Raw genomic sequence first — 19,988 nt, 5'->3', positions numbered from 1 at the left:
TGCGTGTATTTTCTGCGTGTATTCCCTACGTGTATTTTCTGCGTGTATTTTCTGCGTGTATTCCCTACGTGTATTTTCTGCGTGTATTCCCTACGTGTATTTTCTGCGTGTATTCCCTACGTGTATTTTCTGCGTGTATTCCCTACGTGTATTCTCTGCGTGTATTCTCTGCGTGTATTTTCTGCGTGTATTCCCTACGTGTATTCTCTGCGTGTATTTTCTGCGTGTATTCCCTACATGTATTTTCTGCCTGTATTCCCTACATGTATTTTCTGCGTGTATTCCCTACGTGTATTCTCTGCGTGTATTCTCTGCGTGTATTTTCTGCGTGTATTCCCTACGTGTATTCTCTGCGTGTATTCTCTGCGTGTATTTTCTGCGTGTATTCCCTACGTGTATTTTCTGCGTGTATTTTCTGCGTGTATTCCCTACGTGTATTTTCTGCGTGTATTCCCTACGTGTATTTTCTGCGTGTATTCCCTACGTGTATTTTCTGCATGTATTCCCTACGTGTATTTTCTGCGTGTATTCCCTACGTGTATTTTCTGCGTGTATTCCCTACGTGTATTCCCTACGTGTATTCTCTGCGTGTATTTTCTGCTTGTATTCCCTACATGTATTTTCTGCGTGTATTCCCTACGTGTATTTTCTGCGTGTATTCCCTACGTGTATTTTCTGCGTGTATTCCCTACGTGTATTCTCTGCGTGTATTTTCTGCTTGTATTCCCTACGTGTATTCCCTACGTGTATTCCCTACGTGTATTCCCTACGTGTATTTTCTGCGTGTATTCCCTACGTGTATTTTCTGCGTGTATTCCCTACGTGTATTCTCTGCGTGTATTCCCTACGTGTATTCCCTACGTGTATTCCCTACGTGTATTCTCTGCGTGTATTTTCTGCGTGTATTCCCTACGTGTATTTTCTGCGTGTATTTTCTGCGTGTATTCCCTACGTGTATTCTCTGCGTGTATTTTCTGCGTGTATTCCCTACGTGTATTTTCTGCGTGTATTCCCTACGTGTATTCCCTGCGTGTATTCCCTGCGTGTATTCTTGGCGTGTATTCTTGGCGTGTATTCTCGGCGTGTATTTTCGGCGTGTATCTTCTGCGTGTATCTTCTGCGTGTATCTTCTGCGTGTATCCCCTGCGTGTATTCCCTGCGTGTATTCCCTGCGTGTATTCCCTGCGTGTATCTTCTGCGTGTATTCCCTGCGTGTATCTTCTGCGTGTATTCCCTGCGTGTATCTTCTGCGTGTATCTTCTGCGTGTATTCCCTGCGTGTATCTTCTGCGTGTATTCCCTGCGTGTATCTTCTGCGTGTATTCCCTGCGTGTATTCCCTGCGTGTATCTTCTGCGTGTATTCCCTGCGTGTATCTTCTGCGTGTATTCCCTGCGTGTATTCCCTGCGTGTATCTTCTGCGTGTATTCCCTGCGTGTATCTTCTGCGTGTATTCCCTGCGTGTATTCCCTGCGTGTATCTTCTGCGTGTATTCCCTGCGTGTATTCCCTGCGTGTATCTTCTGCGTGTATTCCCTGCGTGTATCTTCTGCGTGTATTCCCTGCGTGTATTCCCTGCGTGTATCTTCTGCGTGTATCTTCTGTGTCTTCCTTGTGTCCCTGGAGAACATGTTTGGCTTTGATTTGTTAAGGAAAGCTTCATAAATGATGGAAGCCATTACACTGACTATATGATCCCAATCTAAAGTATTGATAACATCTTTGCATTAAGATAGTTTTCTCTGTGCTTACACAAGTAAAGTCACTGCTTACACCTCTAGATTGGACTCGCTTCCGTCAGCAATCGCTGCCTGCTTGTGTTGGGTTATTCCTGTGCCCAATTACTGTTTATTTTCATAACACTGCAAATAGAGCAATGAAGCAAAATGGAGAAATATCTGTCAGCAATTGCACAAAGTTCACTTAAACTGTTTTTTGTTGAGAGGGATCACTTTACACAGGAGCCTATAAAACTCTACAGGACTGCATATAAACACAAACAGGCCGCCTGTTTACCACTAAATATTTACTGTGCTGCAGGAATAGTCAAGATAAAAAGGAGGTAAAACCTGCTCAGCTGGTTTTCTGGGCTTTCTGAGACCATGTGGAGGCCTTCCAACTGCACAAAAGCAGGAAAGAGATGCACTATTCCAAATGTTTCTAAAGTATGTTTTGGAAATACTGACTGGCACAGACCCAGCCGTACCATTAGGAAAATGCATATCGCTCATCATGCTGAGGGTGATGCTGAGTGAGGATAAAGTCTTCACCTGCTATAGGAAGCCGAGAATGAAATGAGCACAGACCTCTACAATGAAAGATAATCGGAGAATAACAAAGCCTTAATGATCCAGATCTAGAGTTAATGGGAAGCTTTCATCTGATTCATACCTTCCTTTTTCAGGGAAAATATATTTTGAATGTCCAGCCTGGGACCATGGCCAGAGACTACACTAGTCTGGCGGCACACCTGGTTGGCTCTTCCCAGCACTGCTAGAGGTGACTGACAGGTCTCTCCTTTTGTACACACTAGGCAGAAACCTCTCCTGTACCCGTAACAGTGCTGGGAAGAGCCGGCTAGGGGTGGCGACAAACTAGTGTAGTCTCTATCCATGGTCCCTGGCTGGAACCTCAAACTAGATTTTCTCTTAAACACTGGAGTATTTAAGAAATGAATATACTTGGCTGCAATTGTGCAGTCAGGCTCTGATTCTGCCTATGGTTTGGGCAGCATGAGTCAGATGACAGATTCCCTTTAACTTAGGCACTGTTCACATGTCTGGTATTCACTTTGTTTTTTTGGATCTGTTTTGGGATCATAAAAACCGAACTGAAATGAAGCTGTAATCATCAATAAAGGCTTTTCTACAAAGTATTAATTACGTTTCAGTAAGCATGTTCAATACTTTTTTCCTGTGTCATTTCTCATTATTACATATAACTAAATTTATGGACATCTTTAGTTTGATTTCTTTACCTTTGTGGATTGGATAGGTTGTTACTGACATCTGGCGAGATGTCAATAGCACCTCAAGAAATATATAATATATTTACTTAGAAAATTGGTGACATATTCAATACTTATTTACCCACTGTGTGATAGATAGATATATATATATATATATATATATATATATATATATATATATATATATATATATATATATAGTACAGACCAAAAGTTTGGACACACCTCATTTAAAGATTTTTCTGTATTTTCTTGACTATGAAAATTGTACATTCACACTGAAGGCATCAAAACTATGAATTAACACATGTGGAATTATATACTTAACAAAAAAATGTTAAACAACTGAAAATATGTCTTATATTCTAGGTTCTTCAAAGTAGCCACCTTTTGCTTTGATGACTGCTTTGCACACTCTTGGCATCTCTTGATGAGCTTCAAGAGGTAGTCACCGGAAATGGTCTTCCAACAATCTTGAAGGAGTTCCCAGAGATGCTTAGCATTTGTTGGCTCTTTTGCCTTCACTCTGCGGTCCAGCTCACCCCAAATCATCTCAATTGGGTTCAGGTCTGGAGACTGTGGAGGCCAGGTCATCTGGCGTAATACCCCATCACTCTCCTTCTTGGTCAAATAGCCCTTACACAGCCTGGAGGTGTGTTTGGGGTCATTGTCCTGTTGAAAAATAAATGACGGTCCAACTAAACGCAAACCGGATGGAATAGCATGCCGCTGCAAGATGCTGTGGTAGCTGTTATGATCTGCTACAAGCACTAAGGAAAGAAAGGAGATATGTCCCTACAATAGAACTAAGCTAGATCTCCACGATGTAACGGGGAACCTGATCCTGCGATCAGACCCGCTAAAGTCCTCGGCTAGTCTGTACGAAGACCTATAGATGCAAGGGAGGGATCCCTACAAGAACTAGGGACTGGGATAAAGTTGGACACCTCCTTGCAGAAATTGTAGTAGTAAAAGACAAACACACAACATAGAACATAAAGGTTCGAAGACCTAGCAAAACAGACTGAGAAAGGTAACTAAGCACCAGGCTAGCTAAAGAGTAGAAATTACAATGAAGTCCAGCAAGGCCAGGAGGGCGGAGCAGGATTAAATAGGCAAAAAAGGTCATGTGACCAGCAAGATAGAAAAAACCTAACAGGAGAGTTCTAACAGTACCCCCTCTTCTATGAGGATCCTCCGGATCCCCTAGGCCCAGGCTTATCAGGAAACCTCTTGTGAAACGCTCTGACAAGTCTGGAAGCAGAAACATCATCCGCCCTCACCCATGAGTTATCCTCGGGTCCGAAACCCTTCCAAGCGACGAGATACTGCAAACTCCCTCTATACCGTCTAGAATTTAGGATGCGGGAAATTTCGTATTCCCCGTCCTCCACCACCGGAGGAACAGTGGCAGAGGCGTCTCCATCCGACACATAAGCTCTTTTCAACAGAGAAACATGAAACACCGGATTAATCTTCCAGGAGGTAGGAACCTCCAACCTAACAGCAGATTGGTTAACTACCTGAAGCACCTTAAAGGGCCCTACAAACTTGGGACCCAATTTTTTAGAAGGAATCCTCAACCGCAGATTCTTAGAGGACAACCAAACCATGTCACCAATATCAAACAAAACCTCTTGCCGTTTCCTATCAAAGTACCTCTTAGATTTTTTGTTAGCCTCCTGAAGATTACCACGCACATCCGTCCAAACTCTCTCCAAATCACTGGAAAAACTCTCCTCCTCAGGCACAGCCGATACCAATTTGGAGAATGACCCAAAAGACGGATGTCTCCCAGAACAACAAAAAAAAGGCGAACAACCAGCAGAAGAGGATGTATGGTTGTTAAGAGCAAACTCAGCAAGTGGCAGAAACTCAGACCACCCCTCCTGATTGTCTGCCACAAAACAACGCAAGAACTGCTCAACATCCTGATTCTTCCTTTCTGTCTGGCCATTAGACTCAGGATGATATCCGGATGAAAACGACAAATGAACTCCCAACCTGTCAAAAAAAGCATGCCAAAAACGAGCCACGAACTGAGGTCCCCTATCCGAAACAATGTCAGTAGGAACGCCATGTAGTCTGACAATTTCCTTGACAAAGGCCTTAGCGAGTGTCTTAGCGCAGGGCTGTTTGATGAAAGGAACCAAGTGACACATCTTGCTAAAACGGTCCACGACCACCCAGATGACTGTGAAACCCTCAGAGGGGGGAAGGTCAGTAATAAAGTCCATAGCCAGATGTGTCCAAGGTGCACTAGGAACCTCCAGAGGGCAAAGCAACCCCGCAGCAGGAGTATGTGAAGACTTAGATCTAGCACACACCGTACATTGACGCACCCACTTAATGACTTCCTTCTGCCATCCAGGCCACCAAAAACTGCGACCCACAAGTCTCTTGGTCTCAGAAATTCCTGGATGACCTGCCAACCGAGACTCATGACACTCAACAAACAAATCTCTCCTAAAGGTCCTAGGCTCAAACAACCTCCCATGGGGAGTGTTAGATGGGGCATTCTCCTGTGCTTTAAGAATCTCATCTTCCAAAATGGAGTCCAATGCAGCAATCACAACACCTTCTTGTAAAATGCTCCCCTCCTCCTCAGCACCGACCATGGGAGAAAAGCTGCGAGACAAAGCATCAGCTTTAACATTCTTGGTACCGGGGATGTAAGTAACGGAAAAATTAAACCGCGAGAAAAAAAGTGCCCACCTAGCCTGACGGGCATTCAAGCGCTTGGCAGCATCAAGATAGATCAGATTTTTATGATCAGTGAAAACCTGAATGGGAAATTCAGCACCTTCCAAGAGATGACGCCAGTGTTCAAATGCGAGTTTAATAGCCAGCAAATCCCGATTACCAATATCGTAATTAAGTTCAGTCTCAGAAAATTTTTTTGAAAAAAAAGCACAGGGATGTACTCCATCCTTGTTTTTCTGAGTCAATACCGCACCGACCCCCACCGAAGAAGCATCAACCTCAACCAAAAACGGCTTAGTCACATCAGGCTGCATAAGGATGGGGGCAGAGCTGAACCTCTCCTTTAGAAACACAAAAGCTTCAATGGCCTCAGTAGTCCACTGAACCGCATTAGCACCTTTCCTGGTGAGATCGGTCAGTGGTTTGACAATAATAGAAATTTTTTTTATGAATTTTCTGTAATAATTGGCGAAACCCAAAAGCCTCTGTATCGATTTCAAACCAATAGGCCTAGGCCATTCCTGCACAGCTTGAACTTTCACCGGGTCCATCTCAAAGCCCTCGCTGGAGATAATGTAGCCCAAAAAACTAATTCTCTGCACAGCGAACTCACATTTCTCCAGCTTAGCAAAAAGCGAATTGTCAATTAATAACTGTAATACCTCACGTACGCTCCGCCAATGAGACTCCAGATCCGGTGAATAAATCAAAATGTCATCCAAATACACAACCACATTTTTGCCGATCAAAGGTCTAAGGATGTCATTAATAAGATTCTGAAAAAATGCTGGAGCATTGGTAAGACCAAAAGGCATCACCAGATTCTCAAAATGACCCACAGGAGTGTTAAAAGCAGTCTTCCATTCATCACCCTCCTTCATGCGCAACAAATTGTATGCCCCCCAGAGATCAATTTTAGAGAACCACTTGGCCCCCACTAACTGGTTAAACAAATCAGGAATTAATGGCAGTGGGTAAGGATTGCGTACAGTAATTTTATTAATCTCACGAAAATCCAGACAAGGACGTAAACCGCCGTCCTTTTTTTTAACAAAAAAAAATCCAACAGCCACAGGAGACTTGGAAGGTCTAATGTGACCGGCGGCCAAGCTTGTTTGTATGTATTCCTCCAAAGCCTTTCTCTCAGGAATAGTATGATTAAATAAACGACTTTTAGGAAGAGTCGCTCCAGGGACAAATTCAATGGTACAATCATAGTCTCTATGGGGAGGCAAAATTTGTGACTCCTCCTCAGAAAAAAATCTCCAAAAATCCTGAATAGGTACAGGTAATTCCCCTTTTTCCACCGCAGCAATACGTCCGTTACAACACTTGTCATAACACTTAGGGCTCCAGGACTTAATTTCATTGGTAGACCAATCCAGTATAGGATTGTGCAATTTTAATCAGGGTAACCCCAAAACTACTGGAGAAGGAAAATTATTTAATACTACTAAATCCAAATTTTCTTGGTGAATACCATTAATAGTGAGGGGAAATTCACAGACCTTGTGAGTAACACTCTTCAAGGGGGAGCCATCGACAGAAACCACAGCAATAGGGGATGACAAAGGTTTGGGTTTTAATTTAAGTTTTTCCAAGAATCCCCCATCAATCACATTCAGAGTAGAACCACAATCCACAAATACCCAAAATTCAATTAATTCTTCCTGAGCAGCAGTAGTAGCAGAAAGAAATACCCCCTTAGTATTTAAACAGGCTATACTGGCGTAACTAACCTTTTTTTTTTCTTTGTTTATACGAAGCACACAGTTCTTAATAAAATGGTCAGATTTCCCGCAATAAAAGCACAAACCTTCAGAAGACCTGCGGTCTTTTTCCTGAGAGCGGGGTGCCATTGCCCCAATCTCCATCTGCTCTCCAATGTCAGTACAGACCCTCTCAAGACTCGGAGCTGACATTTCAGAGGATTTACTCTCATTAACCCTTGCACGCAGTCTCCTGTCCACCCGTATAGCTAATTGCATTGCCTCCTGCAAGTTTCCAGGTGTGGGATAAGCAATCAGCAAATCCTTAACCCTTTCACCTAGCCCCGCAAGAAACAAACTTTTCAAAGCTGAATCGTTCCACCCCACCTGGGCAGACCACCGACGGAAGTTAGAACAAGATTTTTCCACATTACCTGATCCCTGCCTCAAACGTCTCAATTCCGTCTCAGCTGATGAGACACGATCAGGATCATCATACAACAAACCCAAAGCAGAAAAAAAACTATCCACTGATCTTAAGCATGGATCACTAGGTTGGAGAGAAAAGGCCCATCCTTGAGGTTCTTTGCGCAAAAGTGACATTATGAACCCTATGCGCTGTGAGTCATCACCAGAGGATCTGGGTCTCAAATGAAAATACAACAAACAAGCATTTTTAAAGGAAAAAAATTCTTGTTGATCACCAAAAAATAAATCAGGCAAACGTACCTTTGGCTCCGCAAAATGTGTTCCAGAACAGCTACTCACGTGTTGTTGGAGCTCGGCCACCTCCAGAGAGAGTCCCTGCAGGCGCTGAGCCAAATCCTGAACCAACACCATGATAGAAACTGGAGGTCTTTCCTTAGAGATATTTTTGGGCTGGACTTACTGTTATGATCTGCTACAAGCACTAAGGAAAGAAAGGAGATCTGTCCCTACTTTTGGTCTGTACTGTGTGTATGTATGTGTATATATATATATATATATATATATATATATATATATACAGTACAGACCAAAAGTTTGGACACACCTTCTCATTTAAAGATTTTTCTGTATTTTCATGACTATGAAAATTGTACATTCACACTGAAAGCATCAAAACTATGAATTAACACATGTGGAATTATATACTTAACAAAAAAGTGTGAAATAACTGAAAATATGTCTTATATTCTAGGTTCTTCAAAATAGCCACCTTTTGCTTTGATGATTGCTTTGCACACTCTTGGCATTCTCTTGATGAGCTTCAAGAGGTAGTCACCGGAAATGGTCTTCACTTCACAAGTGTGCCCTGTCAGGTTTAATTAGTGGGATTTCTTGCCTTATAAATGAGGTTGGGACCATCAGTTGTGTTGTGCAGAAGTCAGATGGATACACAGCTGATACTCCTACTGAATAGACTGTTAGCTGCTTTTTTCTTGCCATAATACAAATTCTAAGTAAAGAAAAGCGAGTGGCCATCATTACTTTAAGAAATGAAGGCCAGTCAGTCAAAAATTGGGCAAACTTTGAAAGTGTCCCCAAGAGCAGTTGCAAAAGCCATCAAGTGCTACAAAGAAACTGGCTCACATGAGGACCGCCCCAGGAAAGGAAGCCCAAGAGTCACCTCTGCTCCGAGGATAAGTTTATCCGAGTCACCAGCCTCAGAAATCGCAGGTTAACAGCAGCTCAGATTAGAGACCAGGTCAATATATATGTATATATACATGTGTGTATGTGTATATATATGTATATATACATATATATGTACATACATACATATATATATATATATATGTGTGTGTGTGTACATATATATGTGTGTATATATATATATATATATATATATATATATTTATAACCTAAATTAAATGGGAATGGTTGGTGATATCAACTTCCTGCTTGTGGCACATTAGTATATGGGAGGGGGAAAACTTTTCCAGATGGGTGGTGACCATGGCGGCCATTTTGAAGTCGGTCATTTTGGTGTGCTTGGTTTTAACTTAACTTTATTCTTTCATGAGTTTTTTACAAAACTCTAGCTAGCATTTCTTCTGCGGTGTTGCTATCAGTGTGTCAAGAGTGGGAGAAGAGGGTTGCATTGACAATCCAACACAATGGGCAGCACTTTGAACACGTTTTATAAGTGGTCATAAACTTGTAAAAAACTCATGAAAGAATAAAGTTACGTTAAAACCAAGCACACCATTGTTTTTCTTATGAAATTCTCAGCATGCCCCTGGCTGTCATGATAATCCATTGGCTCTCCACGATTACTTCGCAGGGGACCAATGGGAGCTGGTGGACAAGCAGTAATGTAGAATAGAATCTAAATGGTTAACAGCAGCGATCGTATCCTACTCTACTGCTGTTAGAAACTTTGGTGGCTAACACAGCCGGCATGTGCTACGTATGAAGTGGCTCAGCTTCTGACACGCTATACAGTCCTCAGCAACCTGTGACCAAAATGTTGTCATGGGGTCATTAAATGGTAATTTGCACTATTAATCTTCCATCTACAGAAGCTTCTTGGCTTTGTTAGTATTAAGTATGTTAGTAGTAAGTAAGTATGAAGTAAAAGATCTAAATCAATCACCAACTACAATTATTGTAGACATATTAAAGGGAAATTGTCACTCGATCCTGCCCAAATCACAGGCAGCATGACACACAGGATGGTGGCTCAATTCCAGCCAGGTATTTTATCTCTGAAAAGCTTTAGCATTTCACAGAAGATATACACTGCTCAAAAAAATAAAGGAAACACTCAAATACCACATCCTAGGTCTGAATGAATGAAATATTCTCATTGAATACTTTGTTCTGTACAAAGTTGAATGTGCTGACAACAAAATCACACAAAAATCATCAATGGAAATCAAATTTATTAACCAATGGAGGCCTGGATTTTGAGTCACCCCCAAAATTAAAGTGGAAAATCACACTACAGGCTGATCCAACTTTGATGTAATGTCCTTAAAACAAGTCAAAATGAGGCTCAGTATTGTGTGTGGCCTCCACGTGCCTGTATGACCTCCCTACAACGCCTGGGCATGCTCCTGATGATGTTGAGGATGGTCTCCTGTGGGATCTCCTCCCAGACCTGGACTAAAGCATCCGCCAACTTCTAGACAGTCTGTGGTGCAACGTGACGTTGGTGGATGGAGAGAGACATGATGTCCCAGATGTGCTCAATCGGATTCAGGTCTGGGGAACGGGCGGCCAGTCCATAGCTTCAATGCCTTCATCTTGAAGGAACTGCTGACACACTCCAGCCACATGAGGTCTGACATTGTCCTGCATTAGGAGGAACCCAGGGCCAACCGCACCAGCATAGGGTCTCACAAGGGGTATGAGGATCTCATCTCAGTACCTAATGGCAGTCAGGCTACCTCTGGTGAGCACATGGAGGGCTGTGCGGCCCTCCAAAGAAATGCCACCCCACCCCATTACTGACCCACTGCCAAACCAGTCATGCTGAAGGATGTTGCAGGCAGCAGATTGCTCTCCACGGTGTCTCCAGACTCTGTCACGTCTGTCACATGTGCTCAGTGTGAACCTGCTTCCATCTGTGAAGAGCACAGGGCTCCAGTGGCGACTTTGCCAATCCTGGTGTTCTGTGGCCAATGCCAAGCGTCCTGCACGGTGTTGGGCTGTGAGCACAACCCCCATCTGTGGACATCGGGCCCTCATACCATCCTCATGGAGTCGGTTTCTACCCGCTTGTGCAGACACATGCACATTTGTGGCCTGCTGGAGGTCATTTTGCAGGGCTTTGGCTGTGCTCCTCCTGTTCCTCCTTGCACAAAGGAGGAGGTAGCGGTCCTGCTGCTGGGCTGTTGCCCTCCTATGGCTCCCTCCACATCTCCTGGTATCTGCTCCATTCTCTGGACACTGTGCTGACAGACACAGCTACCCTTCTAGCCACAGCTGGCATTGATGTGCCATCCTGGATGAACTGCACTACCTGAGCAACTTCTGTGGGTTGTACTGTAGACACCACCTCATGCTACTATACCTCTAGGGGTGAGAGTAATGGCAAAATGAAAAAGTGACCAAAACAACAGGCAAAAAGGATGAAAACAGAGAAATGGTCTGTGGTCACCACCTGCAGAACCACTCCTTTATAGGGGGTATCTTGGTAATTGCTGATCATTTCTACCAGTTGTCTGTTCCATTTGCACAACAGCATGTGAAATTGATTGTCAATCAGTGTTGCTTCATAACTGGACAGGTAGATTTCACAGAAGTTTGATTTACTTGGAGTCATATTCTGTTGTTTAAGTGTTCCCTTTTTTGAGCAGTGTAGATTGAAGAGCCAGGACAATAGGAATAGACGTGACTTGTCAGGCGCTGCCTCTGGTTGGCTTCTCCCTGTAATGGTCCGGGTAATGGACAGGTTTCTCCATGTGTGTACTTGGCGAGAGATCTGTCTGTCAGAGGTGGACCATTATTGGATCCTGTGCAGGCACACAGTGGCCCAAGTGATAAGGAGCCTTCTGCCTGCAAAGCTGCAAGCGGCTTCTGTCACAGGGATAGAAACTGGTGTATTACAATAAACTATTGGATTGCAGAGGGCCCATATACAATGCTTGCACAAGGACTCTCTTCTGTCTGTGTCCGCTCCTGCCCACAATCACTTTTACAGCGATGCAGAAAAAAATATGCCATGCTACAATTGTTTAGCCAGGCTCTAGTTTATGTTTTCTGTGGTTTAGGCAGTATGAATCGACTGGCAGGTTCCTTTTAACTACTGTTCACACAACTCAAATATAAACGGGGTCCAGGAAATGTTTTCCACTGATCGCTGTTTCCTCTAATCATTGCAGTGTTATGTGTTTAAATGAACAATGTGATATTGACTGCGATATAGTACAATCAACACTTATTGTTCTGCTGATTTGGGTTATCTTTGAAAAAATACGTTAGATGTATGTACTGTAAATAGCAAGGAAACATTGTATTTAAATTCCTTTGTAATAATGGAGAGAGGCTGATGTCATAAATATGTAATTCTTAGGTGTGTCTATGAGGGGTGGGTTTCACTTTTCCAGAAAAAGTATTTTGATTTTTAGGATTTTTATATACTGGGATTAAGAATACGTCATGTTCAACACGCGTTGGTGGAGACTATAAAGCACTGTAATCTCTTTTCATGTACAGTACAGACCAAAAGTTTGGACACACCTTCTCATTTAAAGATTTTTCTATATTTTCATGACTATGAAAATTGTACATTCACACTGAAGGCATCAAAACTATGAATTAACACATGTGGAATTATATACTTAACAAAAAGGTGTGAAACAACTGAAAATATGTCTTATATTCTAGGTTCTTCAAAGTAGCCACCTTTTGCTTTGATGACTGCTTTGCACACTCTTGGCATTCTCTTGATGAGCTTCAAGAGGTAGTCACCGGAAATGGTCTTCCAACAATCTTGAAGGAGTTCCCAGAGATGCTTAGCACTTGTTGGCCCATTTACCTTCACTCAGCTCACCCCAAACCATCTCGATTGGGTTCAGGTCTGGTGACTGTGGAGGCCAGGTCATCTGGCATAGCACCCCATCACTCTCCTTCTTGGTCAAATAGCCCTTACACAGCCTGGAGGTGTGTTTGGGGTCATTATTTGAAATAAAACACTGTTTTTGAACTGAGCTGGGCCACAGCACAGATTTTCCATGTTGATACTTGTTTCCAAAGAAGGTTGTTCACATGGGTCCTACCTGCCATTTGTAGATTTACATTTTGCCCTGACATCAGTGTGGAGAACTAGTGGCTTAAACCTACATCTCCCAGCAGACCTCATGAGAAAGAGTTGGGCTAGGAGAGGTAGGGCTACTTCCCTAAATAATGGATGGATTACACAAACTGTTTTATTAAAAAAAAAAAAAATCAACTGACCATTATTAGTAAATTATAGACCATTGTGTTGCTATAAATGTAGCCATTATGTAAAAAAAAATCTACATTTAATTTGATTAATGCAACAACGTAACAACTCTAGCTGACTGGTAGAAAGGTTAGAAAATCATGAAAAAATGGGAAAAAAAACAAGTCTGCAGACAGGTTTGACTCCAGTATGTATTCTACAACCACATACTTTATATCCATACTCTGCCATTATGGCTGATAGAAGTGGAGGCTTTTTGTCTTTCATAAAGTGAAGGGTTTTGATTCACAGAGTATGTGTACATGACATTTTTACTTGGAACTAGCCTGAAAAAAAATGCCAAAAAGAATGAACATATGCACAGAAATGTATAAACGACCTGCTGTGCGCATGTTCCATCTTCTGTAACTTCTTTTAACTGCTTTAGACTTCAAAAGACGTGACGTGGCTAAAAGAACTGACTGATTCATTCTTCTACTTGGAAGTCACCACTGTATTATGTAGGTTTTAAAAAACGCTCTGGTGGCAAAACTGCCTCAAAATCAGGGCTGTGGAGTCTGAGTCGGTTTCCATTTTGGTGGAATCGGAATCGTTGTAAAATGGACTGACTCTGACTCCTAAAATATATAATAAATTGGGTACAGTAGTACAATGCAGGATGTGCTGTAAATATTTTCATAACAATTTGGGAAAGCTGTGAAATGTTCTATAAATGTCTGTTCTGTTCCTGATCTAAGCATCTCTTCTTTTAGTTGAGATGAATCTGTGCTGCACTTTATGTACACGCTCAGTAGTGAGGCCGTGCTGTGGAGTCGAAGTCGGGAGTCAGGGAAACTGAGGAGTTGGAGTCGGAAGTTTGGCTCACCGACTCCACAGCCCTGCTCAAAAGATTTCCAAAGATGTCAGAAAAGAGGCTTTGAGAAAAACACTACTGGCATTTCCCTGAAGTGCCTTCTGCTTCAAAAACAATGTGGATAGGCCGTGTCTAAAAGACGTCATGTGTAGAAGGTAAACGCTAAGGTTAAGTTATGTAGTTGGAGGTGGAGGTGCTGGGCTTTTCTATTGAAATGACAGCACTTGCGATAGTGTACCTTTTCTAGAATGAGGAAGATTTGGCACATTTAGCCAAATTTATGCCTCATATTGAAATGCCTCTATAAAAGACCGCTTTTTTTTCAGGGCTGTGGAGTTGGTAAGCCAAATGTCCAACTCCTAAATCTCCCTGACTCCCACTCCCGACTCCTGACTCTGACTCTGACTCCCTCATAAGTGGCTCATGTTTAAGTAATAAATTTACTGTAGTAAAATGGTAACATCAGGCTTTTCTTCACCATTATGATACAATAATCAAGCTATTTAGATAGAACATAAAATATATTTATTGGAATACAACTTTAGAACACAAAAAAATTTAATAAATTGTAAATATGTAATACACTATGGAGTAAGTGGGGGAAATAACAGTTTTCATCATAAAAATAACAAATAACATTTGTGCCATCTATGAATGTGTTCTGAGAAATAGTATCACCTCCATCGGATCCTCCTTCATACATGCCATCAAATCTGATCAAATTATTTTAAGGCTAGAGAACAGATTCATCGCAACTAAAAGCCTAGATCTTAGATCAGGAATAGAGCAGACAGGCTGTGTGCCCACGATGCGTTTTTTAAGCGTTTCCGCAGCGGCAATTCCGCTGCAGAAACGCTTAAAAAACGCTTGGTAGAAGGTCTGCCATGTTCCCCAATGATAATCCACATATGCTGTGCACATGCTGCGGAAATTTCCGCTGCGGGTTATCATTGCGGAAAAAAATGCAGCACTACTAATTATTTTGCGGAAGCGCTGCGTTTTTGCCCCAATTGACTTGCATTGGATTCCGCATCACTGCATCTGTACATGCGGATTCCATGCGTTTCAATGTGCGGATGGTATCCGGGTTTGGAGAAGAGGAGACTCTCCTCTGGACTCGGGTACCATAGAACCTGTAAAAAAAAGAATAAAATAAAAAATAAATATTTTATTTACCTTCTGATGGCCCCCGGTGTCTTTGTCTTCGCTTGCCGGCAGATCGCGGTGACTGAAGGACCTGCACTGACTTCATTTAGTCATGTGACAGCAGGTCCTTCAGTCCACCGCGAGCTGCCGGCAAGCCAGGACGGAGCGAAGCAAGACTGCGGGGGCCATCAGAAGGTAAGTATATATTTATTTTTTTATTTTTTACCATTCTTTAGGTCACGCTATATAAATCCATGCCGGTTGCGTGGATTTATATAGTGTGAGCAAGTTGTCAAGCACTTTCCAAGTGATGCTAAAATCACTTGGAAAGCGCTTGTCAACCCGCATGCGGAAATGCATGTGAAGAACGCTTCACATCCGCTTGTCCCTGGCAGGAAAAACACATGTACAATCCGCATGTACAATCCACATGCGTTTTTTTCTGCCAGGGAGATGCAGAAACGCTCAGGAAAAATCCAGAGCATTTCTGCATCGTGGGCACATAGCCTTATAGGAGATTTCATAACTTTCCCAAATTTTTATGAAAAAATATTCTGCACATACTCCATTGAACTACTGTACCCAAATTATTGTAGATTTTAGGAGTCTGTCCATTTTATACCGACTCCACCAAAATGGGCACCGACTCCACGATTCCAACTCCACAGCCCTCTTTTTTTTTTTTTAAAAAGACTGGATCTCAGAGAGGTTTTCCTGTGTGTATGAAAAGTAATTTGGTGAAAAATGTATTGACTAATAACTAGCTACTGATTTGATATGCTAGAGTAAGATAGCCGTGAACTGTCGATGTTTGTCAGTGAATCTTGTCATTAGGGTTGGATCCACCAACATTCCTATGCCTGTGGTGTTAGCCTGATTGTAACAGAAGGCTTGTTGTCATCCAAATGCAATTTTGCTTGACTGCTATCTCTCCTGTTGAAATTCAAATTGCTGAGACCCCATTAAATGTCAGATGGCGGATGTTTCCACCAAAATTTTGGCAGTTTCAAACAACATTTTTCTAATACGTGTGGGATCCTGTGGACTTGATGGCTTAGTATACAAAATGCCTATACCAAGTACACCAAGATCAGAGGTACATTTGCAGTAAATGGAACTTGCCCTCCATTCAAGCACTAGGTCTGTGGAGTCAGAGTCGGGTGGAGTGGAAGGAATGTACCTTCTCCAGTTTTTATAAAAATATCTGATATTAATATTGTATGATTTAGTTTATTAACTTTCAAATGACTTTTGAATAATTTAGAAATGTTAATTTTGTAAATGAATTTTCTGTTCTTTTAATTTTTGCCACCTATTGATTAAAACCAAACAGTGTTAACCATGGGGTTGTAGTGGTGCCTTGTGCGTCCATGTTACTGCAGAAAATTTGGTATTACTGAAGGAGTGGACTCCACAGGCCTGACAAGTAGACAGGCGACACAAGCACATTGCACAAGGCTGGAGCAAACAATGGATAAGATTCCAGAGACACATACCTGCAAGGTGTGGCGAGATATTTAGGTGAAGGAAAGAATGGTGGCACTTATTATGTGGTGTGTGTGCAATGACTTTGAGGGAAAACACCTGTAAAATGTGCAAAGGAAATGGAAGAACGAAGCGCAGTCTGATACCTGAGTCTATCTTTAAACATACATGAATTTAGCTTTTACATACAGAGCCCACCGTTTCTCCTTTTTTAAAGACAGAAATCCTAAAATAGCTGTTGATGTGCTACATGTCACTGGCTTGGCTCCTACATGTGAAGCCATTTATAATAAATGCACATATGAACCTTTGAGAAATAAAGCTGACACATTTCTCATCTCTTTATTTCCCCGTTTATAGCTTCCTTATGTGGATTCCAGAGCTGTTCATCTGGCTTTTCTTTTTCTCCGTGGACTGATTACATTAATGGCATGTAACAGTGCCTGTGGCTACCCCTTTAACATGTTGGATTTGATGCCATGGAAAATATTTGATGGAAAGCTGTTTCATCAGAAATACCTGTTGTGTCATGACCACAGACCTGTGGATGTGATCTTTGAGAAAAGCGTAAGTAGATGTTTGAATATTTCATTGTGGCATTGCAATGCAAATAATTCCCCTCTAGACGCTGTACTAGTGCTGGGTATTAGTGTACATGTTAGTGCTGTGATGGCAAAAGGAAGCCTATGATCAACCAGCTATAAGCCAAGTTTACCTTATTGGCACATACATACGAGCTGGGTGTGTCCTAACCATGCAAGACACCTGTTGAATCTCTATTTCTTTCATTGACATGGATGGTGTCCCCTACTTCATCTCTAGCTTGTGCCGTACAGCATAGGACTGGCACATAACCAATCTGTTTTAGCTTAGGAATTTATTTTTTTATGTCTGTGTGCTAGTCCCAATACTACTTCTAGGTCATTGGCTTCATCACTCGCACCTTCAACATGTATGCATTTTTTGTTTAAAGTTTATACAACATAACAAAGTTACATAAGATTATACAACATAGTAAAAGAACAAACATCATTCCTTATTGTTCATTAATACTGTCTGGAAAAGTTAACCTTCCCCTTAGCATGCCATGGGTCTAATATATTAATCAAAACATCAGACACCCACGTCAGTCACAAAATATCACATATAATGAGAGAATACTCATCATCCTCTGAGGACTAATGTGAAGGAGAATCATCCAAGGATTCCATACCTTATCAAATTTTTCAGGACAGTGTCTGTTTTTATATACCACCCTCTCTTAGGAAGCTGCAGTATTTACCATATTGACCCACTGTGTAATCCACTCATGGTGATAGCCTTGCAAGCCAAAAACAATCTTTCCATGAGGAGAAAGCAAGGGTAGTGAGGTCAGGTATCGTATTCAAGGATTCCTATTAAACTAACCTTAGGGCAGAGTGGTACAGGGATTGTATGATCTTGATGAGGATAGCTATGACCTCTTTCCAAAAGTCTACAATAGGAGGGCAGTAATATTTATGCATTTTAAAAGGTGTGGTAAATCGGCTTACTTGGCTGCACACAGAGGTAGACACAAAAACACTGTCTCTTTAAATCTTCCACTGGTTTATTATATGTGGCATAAGCCACTGCAGAGTAAAAATTAACACGGCCCTTTGGGCAAAACAGGAACACAAAACAAAATGGTATAAAGTGTGTGTATCTGTGGGGATCCGCTCGCTCAGGATTACCAAAATTGGGTTCAGTATGGAACTGTCGCCTCCAGACACACCAAGCACCTAATGACTCAAAAGGCTGGCTATTTATCTTCTAGACCCCACCCTGGGGTGGAGGTATGGTGAAGAACCTCCCACCCGCTCTTTGGTTGTTCACAGAAAACCTACCTTTAAAATGGCCAATTATCCCCTCTCAGCACTTGGTGTGCTGGAGCAAACTTCTAGGTTTCAGATCACTGAGGCTAACAGTCTCAGTGAAGCATATCTCCCCTCTAGTACTTTTCCAGTGACTTTGTCACATATCCCCCCCCCCACTCTCCCCAAAGTCGGGGGTTTTGGCACCTTCAGTCACCAAACAGGGAAGTCTAGACAGGGCATCTGCATTACCGCGTAGCTTCCCGGGCCTGTGCTCTACATGAAAACTAAAGTCCTGGAGCACTAGAAACAACCTAGTCACCTGGGCATTCTTCCCATTCCTTTCCCTCATCCATCTCAGGGGCGCTAGATCTGACACCAGCCTGAACTTGCGGCCTAACAGGTAGTACCTCAGGGTGTCAATTGACCATTTGATGGCCAAGCACTCTTTTTCCACAATAGCGTAGTTTTTCTCACAGGCAGAGAGTTTTCTGTTTGGATACAGGATGGGATGTTCCTCCCCGTTTACTTGTTGGGACAGCACAGCTCCTATGCCGATCTCTGAGGCGTCCGTCTGGACTACGACGTCCTTACTTCAGAACATCATTTGGCCATCGACGTCTTTGTGTCTTTATGAAGGTTGGTCAGAGGTGTGGCTATCATAGCGGGATAAATTGCCAATAGTATGCCACAATTCCCAGAAACGCCCAAACCTATTTCTTCGAGACCTGTTGCAGCCAATTTTGGATTGCCTCCACCTTTATCACTTGCAGCTTTATTTCGCCCATTCTACCAATGTAGCCCAAGTATTTTGCCTCTTCTTTCCCCATGGCGCACTTCTTTGGGTTTATGATAAATCCTGCCTTCCTCAGCACATTCAGTACCGCCTGGACCTTTTGAAGGTGACTTCCCCAATCCGGGCTGAAGATCACAATGTCGTCCAGGTAAGCTGCGGTGTACTTTTTGTGAGAGGCTAGGATCCTAACCATGGCCCTCTGGAAGGTAGCTGGGGCTCCATGCAGACTGAATGGCATCCTAGTATATTGAAAGCACCCGTCAGGTGTAGAGAAGGCCGTCTTCTCCTTGGCACTTGGGGCAGGAGAATTTGCCAGTACCCTTTTGTTAGGTCCAGGGTGGTGAAGTATGTATTTGGCTGACCCTAGCCTGTCAATCATCAACACGAGGCATCGGATACACGTTGAATTTGGAAACCTCATTTAGCTTCCTGTAGTCGTTACAAAAGCGCCATTCTCCATCAGGCTTTCCTCACCAGGACAATGGGGCTGGACCAGCTGCTCTTTGATTCCTCAATGACACCCAGGCTCAAAATTCTTCTCACCTCCTTTGAGATCCCATCGCGGCAGGCTTCTGGAATTCCGATCAGTCACTTTGTAAAATGCTCCTTTTACAGTAAGATCCA

At 42.5% G+C, this 19,988-nt stretch overlaps 1 protein-coding gene across 2 annotated transcripts in view; it reads left to right on the top strand.

The window, feature by feature from the left end:
• The window catches only part of FAM120B (family with sequence similarity 120 member B), a 235,630-nt gene that overhangs the window by 132,447 nt on the left and 83,195 nt on the right, over positions 1-19,988 (top strand). For both annotated transcript variants that reach the window (XM_073672809.1, XM_073672808.1), the window contains exon 7: positions 17,097-17,303. In XM_073672809.1, coding sequence (XP_073528910.1) covers positions 17,097-17,303 — 207 coding nt within the window. The remainder of the gene's footprint in view (positions 1-17,096; positions 17,304-19,988) is intronic.

Source organism: Phyllobates terribilis, unplaced genomic scaffold, assembly GCF_046119375.1.
Source record: "Phyllobates terribilis strain yellow unplaced genomic scaffold, ASM4611937v1 Scaffold_3__8_contigs__length_932513732, whole genome shotgun sequence".
Classification (NCBI taxonomy): Eukaryota; Metazoa; Chordata; class Amphibia; order Anura; family Dendrobatidae; genus Phyllobates; species Phyllobates terribilis.
Note: the sequence above shows the minus strand (reverse complement) of the source record. Positions and strands in the feature narration are given on the sequence as shown.